At 33.3% G+C, this 5,348-nt stretch overlaps 1 protein-coding gene across 1 annotated transcript; it reads left to right on the top strand.

Annotated features, from left to right (window-relative positions):
- Nucleotides 1-730: 730 nt before the first annotated feature.
- LOC137708499 (auxin-induced protein IAA6-like) lies at nucleotides 731-4,777 on the top strand. The gene is made up of 3 exons (XM_068447591.1): nucleotides 731-1,157; nucleotides 1,355-1,448; nucleotides 4,368-4,777. Exons 1-3 carry the CDS (start codon nucleotides 794-796, stop codon nucleotides 4,477-4,479), a joined length of 570 nt encoding a protein of 189 aa, XP_068303692.1. The 5' UTR covers nucleotides 731-793; the 3' UTR covers nucleotides 4,480-4,777.
- Nucleotides 4,778-5,348: the final 571 nt, after the last annotated feature.

Here is a 5,348-nt window from a genome sequence, read left to right as displayed (position 1 = left end):
TCGTTGCATGCGCATGAGAATCCCGGTGTGCCTTGAGGGTAATTTTGTCATTTTCAACCAAAAGTCCACATGTTATCTCCATAATTTTCTTAATTATTTTTGGCTTCACACTTGTTACTAGTAAGGTTACTCCTTGCACAGCTATAGACATATGCATGTACCATCATGCCATCGTACTGGCCAATGCATGCACAAACAAATTTTATTCATCGTTCATGCATGTACCAATGTACGAGTTCACAGATAGGCGCGTAATAACCCTAGTTCTCCATCATGATTCATACTTATGCATGCATGACGAATGGGATGACCATACATGTATGTTGCAAAAACATTATCCCATCTTTCATGATGCAACGTTACATCCCAACTCCTGTTATAATAAAACCCCAAAAAAATGAGATAGAATTAGGCAAAGCACGACCACACTTAAGAAAGTCACATGACCTGTTCCAAGTGAGCAGATCAGATGGTGAAGATCAGATCCCACCAAATCTCAAAGCACCAATAGCCTTAGGATCTGCCCCATATCCAACTTATGGTGCCGGCCTTTATTAGTGCTTGTAGGGAAGCACATAGTCCCCACTTTTGCCTCTCATGTGACCGACCAACTAAGCACAGTTGGCCTGTCATTGCTCCCACCATGTCCTATATTTCTATAGTTCACACCATGTATAAGAACTTGCCTTTATTCATTTAAAACTGTATAAAAAAAAAACCATTTCTCACCAGTCCAGTTGATCCAGAAAAGCAAAGTAACACATTCGAATTTCTCAAAACCCTCAAAACCCAAATGGCCAAAGAAGGTTTAGGGCTTGAAATTACAGAGTTGAGGTTGGGATTGTGTAGTGGTCCAAGTTTAGTGGACAAAAACGAGAAGAAAAGGGCGTTTTCAAAGATTGACGGTGGAGATGGCAGGTATAGTACCACATCTGGTGACTACCCGAAAAATGGTCAGACAAAGAATGAGGTTGTGGGGTGGCCTCCATTGTGTTCATACAGAATGAAGATTAATAGCTTGAATGAGACGTCGAAAATGTATGTCAAAGTTAGCATGGACGGAGCACCCTTTCTTCGTAAAATTGACTTGAGCATGCACAACGAGTATGCAGATCTTGCTCTGGCGTTGGAGAAGTTATTTGGTTGTTATGGCATCGGTGAGTACGTTGTGGTTATATCTTTTCTTTATATATTTATATGTAAGTACAACAACTAACACTTGAAGGAAATAGTAGTTTTTCTAATCAAACCTTTATCTATGCATATTCCGAAATTACCACTTGAATTACAAATGCAAATGTAAAGTAAAATTAAAAGAAATGTTCTTAAAAGTTTGTCCGCGTATATATAACAGGCGAGGTGTTGAAGGATGCAGACAACTGTGAATTTGCACCCATTTATGAAGACAAAGATGGAGACTGGATGCTAGTGGGAGACGTTCCTTGGGAGTAAGTTTTTTAACACCAAAATCCCAACACATGACATGACATGAATTATAATTTCTATTTTTTTATACTTATGAATTACAGTTTACAAGTGCGCGCTACAGTTATTGAGAACTTAATACAATAATTGCAGGATTATTAGGAATTCTTGTGTTTTTTATATATTAAAAATGTAAAATCTTGCTTAATGAAATTGAACATGAAATTGTATCCAGTTCTCTCTCTAAGTACCATGCCTAAGGCAGCACCAAGACCTGGGTTACTTAAGTTGACCTGTAATTAATTGAGGATTAGAACTGCAAAATTGGATAATCTAAATTCAAACATATACAAAGATTAGAAGAGTTTTCTATATAATTTTTAATGGAGGGTATACAAATTTCCATGATCCAATTGAGCTTATAAGACAACTAAATTGAACCAATGCTCACAAAGATAATAGCATCTTCAATCATGCTTTCTATATTTAGTTAAATTTTAACTAAAAAGACTACAAAGTTACTTTAGGAGCTCCCTACAAAATTTCTTTAGTGTGCCTGAAACACGGCTCGGTACTCTAGGTTAGGAGAAATTTTTCAGTGTGCCAAGAACACTCAGTACACTAAGTGTAATAATACAACTAATTGAATAGTGAGTGTGATTAGAGATGACTTTTCCAAATTCTCTCCAAAATTAAGCTAGGAGCTCATTTGAAGAGCCCATTGTAGATACTTTTCAAATCCCCTCTAAGTAAAGCTATTAGACTAACTATATTTTCATGTGGAATTTTGTTGAATGTGAATCTCACATTAGAAAAGTAAGTGTCATTAAGTAGTACATAAATAAAAGTTGATCTTGGATTACAACTGGACTTGTTCTTTGCTAATTGCATGATAAGTTTAGAATCAACATTGGTTGCCAAGTATTAGTCGTAAAGTGTATTGGGTTAACACTAATTGGTCCATAAAACCGGCACTAATTAGGCATGCATGCTATTAATTTTTTATCCTTGTAAAGATTAGAGACAGAATTATATGCGTCTTTCCATGATTTCTCACATTATTCGAATTTCTTATATTTTGACCGCATAGTCATACTGCCGACATAAGCATTTCTTATGATGATGTTGGGAAGAATAATACCAAATTGTCCTTTTCGTACGGCCTAGTCATGGCAATACATTATTTTAGAGAGGACGTAGAAGTGAAATGTATTTCACAAGTCAAAATTTTGTACAACATATTCCCAAGTTGAAATCAAAACGTAAAAAAAAAAACTATCGTTTTCTTATTAGGACCCGCGTACTTGATTTTAATTATTAATTTTTCTTTATGGTATATATGAAGGTGGCTTAAAAATTAACGGTTAAATATTGTATATATGAATCTGATATATCTTTATAATGGTAAATTTCTTTTTTTTTATTTTTTATTTTTAAATGTCCTTCACAATACCATCTTCCAATCATAAGAAACTAGGCAATTGTTAATTAAGCTTTTATTTAAGAATTTTGGGAAAGGATCCTCTCCCGATCATTTCCATCAAGGCACACAGTTCGGACTTTTGAAATTTGATTCAACGGCTATAGTTATTATAACTATTAAAGTGGGCCCCTATTTATAGCCGTTGGATCAAATTACAAAGGCTCAGATTGTGTGCTTTGGTGGATTTAATGGAAAGGATCCGGCCATGAATTTTACTAAAAAAATGATTTAGAAAATGAGATTTTTATTTATTTATATATATTTTATCAAAAAATTATTCAAAAAAAAAAAACGAAACACCCACTTACTTTTTTTTCTTCCTAATCAAGTCTCAACGCCCATAACTGGGGTCTTTGTTTTTGTTATTTTTTTTTCCTAAAGTTTAAAATTTTAATTTCATTCCAAATTTAAAATGTGTTGAATTAAACTCTTTTTAATTTAATAATAATTTTTAAATTTTTCAAAAAGGCAATATATTGTATTTTGAATGTTTCACCATTTTAGTTGAAACTTTTATATGTAGGCAAGTCCTTCGTTCCAACCAAAAACAAAAATGAAATCCTTGATCCAACCAAGTCCAATTGCCAGACCTGCTTTCGTATGTTAACGACTGACTATCCCTTCCCTCTTCACTACCCTCATCATCTCAAACCTGAAGAATAACGGAAACGGAAATAATCAGATTCGAAAACCATATTTCCAAAAGAAATTAGACATCCCAATGAAACAAAAAAAATCCCAAATCATTTACCTTTGCCTCTTCGTTGCCAAAATCATGACAAATCGCCCTAAGACACCACAAAAACGCAAAATTAGTACCAGACTCTCAACCATCATCTTTTTGACCTAAAAGAGAATAAAAACAAAATTTAAAAGAAAATTTAGCACGTCTGGAATAAATACCTCTGGCGTGTCATGCACGAGCAAGAGACCGTAGGCAGCGAGTCAATCACGATCACCAATTCGTTGAAAACTTTTCATACAAACTCTCAAATAAACATAGAAGTTGACGTAGAGATTATATTTTGTAAACTAAATGACATAAAAATTGATGATTGATTTATTATTTAAGTGTTGACTAACATGTTTGTTACCCATGTTTTCGATATGTCTAATACTTTATAATTTATATATCAATCTATTTTACAATTTATTTATCTTAATATAATTATGTATTTCTTTAAATATAAGTAAATATGTATTTATATACTACATAATAAATTTAATTAAAATTAAAAAAACCGTCTAAGCCACCGCCTAAACGCCTAGGCGCTACACCTAACGCTTTTTGAAACCTTGCATAAAGCCACAGCTCACAAGAGAATCTGTGGCCAAGGCAACCCTCGCTATTAACCCTCATTTTTAGTAGTGTATGTACCATTGTAGCCGGACCCCTTAACTAGCTATATCAAACTTGTAATTCATAATCTGATTAATTATGCTTGTCATTTAATTGCAGGATGTTTGTTGAGTCATGCAAGAGGCTGAGGATCATGAAGAGATCGGATGCCAAGGGATTTGGACTGCAGCACAAGGGCTTCCGTAAGGCAACAATAGAAGAGGAGCCATAAATAATCACTTCAGAAGGAAATATCGAAACGAAGATCAAAATAATGATTTATTATGGCTCCTCTAAAGTGATTATTATGGCTCCTCTCATCATATGTATGCATTTTTTCATATAATGATTTATTAATTGCTGGCTTTAAGCAGAGAATTATTGTTTTAATCGCAAATTAAAGGTGAAACTTTGATATTGTTAAATTGTTAAGAATATAGGACCCTAGGAATTAAGGGGATAGAATTTTCCTTCATCATCGTCATTATTTTGCTTCATATATGTGTTTAAGATGATATCTTAATATTCAATTGGATCTTCTTTTTTCTGAATATATATTATTTTTTTGTGCTTCCGTTTGATAATGAATTCTAGTTCTCACCCTCATGAGAAAATTTTTAGGGGCTTAACGTGTTGCAGAACAACGCTGGCTGTGGTACTACTATATATTCAAAACTTTGTATGCGTGTTAAACTTTCAGTATGGTTCATAAAAAAAAAAAAAAAATTTGATATAACCTAAAAGTAGAGGTGACAAATTAAGTCATTGGGTTGTTAATGTGTACCCGTTAAGACCTATTTAATTTAGGAAGTGTTATTGACACTCCAAAAATCTCATTCTACACTCATCATAAGTATATTTTTCTTTCTAAATATAGAAAGTTTGGAGTGTAGAATGAGAATTTTGAAGTGCCAATAACAATTCCCTTTAATTTAATATCACCATAATATAGAGATGAGATTGGTAGTGGTGATGATGGCTTAAGGTAAAATCAAACTAAATGAGTTTTAATGGTTCTTAATGTGCATTTGAGTTGTGAAGTTAATTATCAGACCACAATCAAGTTAGTTATGATCCATGGCTCAAACTTTTCCAAAAGTT

Source organism: Pyrus communis, chromosome 11 (assembly GCF_963583255.1).
Source record: "Pyrus communis chromosome 11, drPyrComm1.1, whole genome shotgun sequence".
Classification (NCBI taxonomy): domain Eukaryota; kingdom Viridiplantae; phylum Streptophyta; class Magnoliopsida; order Rosales; family Rosaceae; genus Pyrus; species Pyrus communis.
Note: the sequence above shows the minus strand (reverse complement) of the source record. Positions and strands in the feature narration are given on the sequence as shown.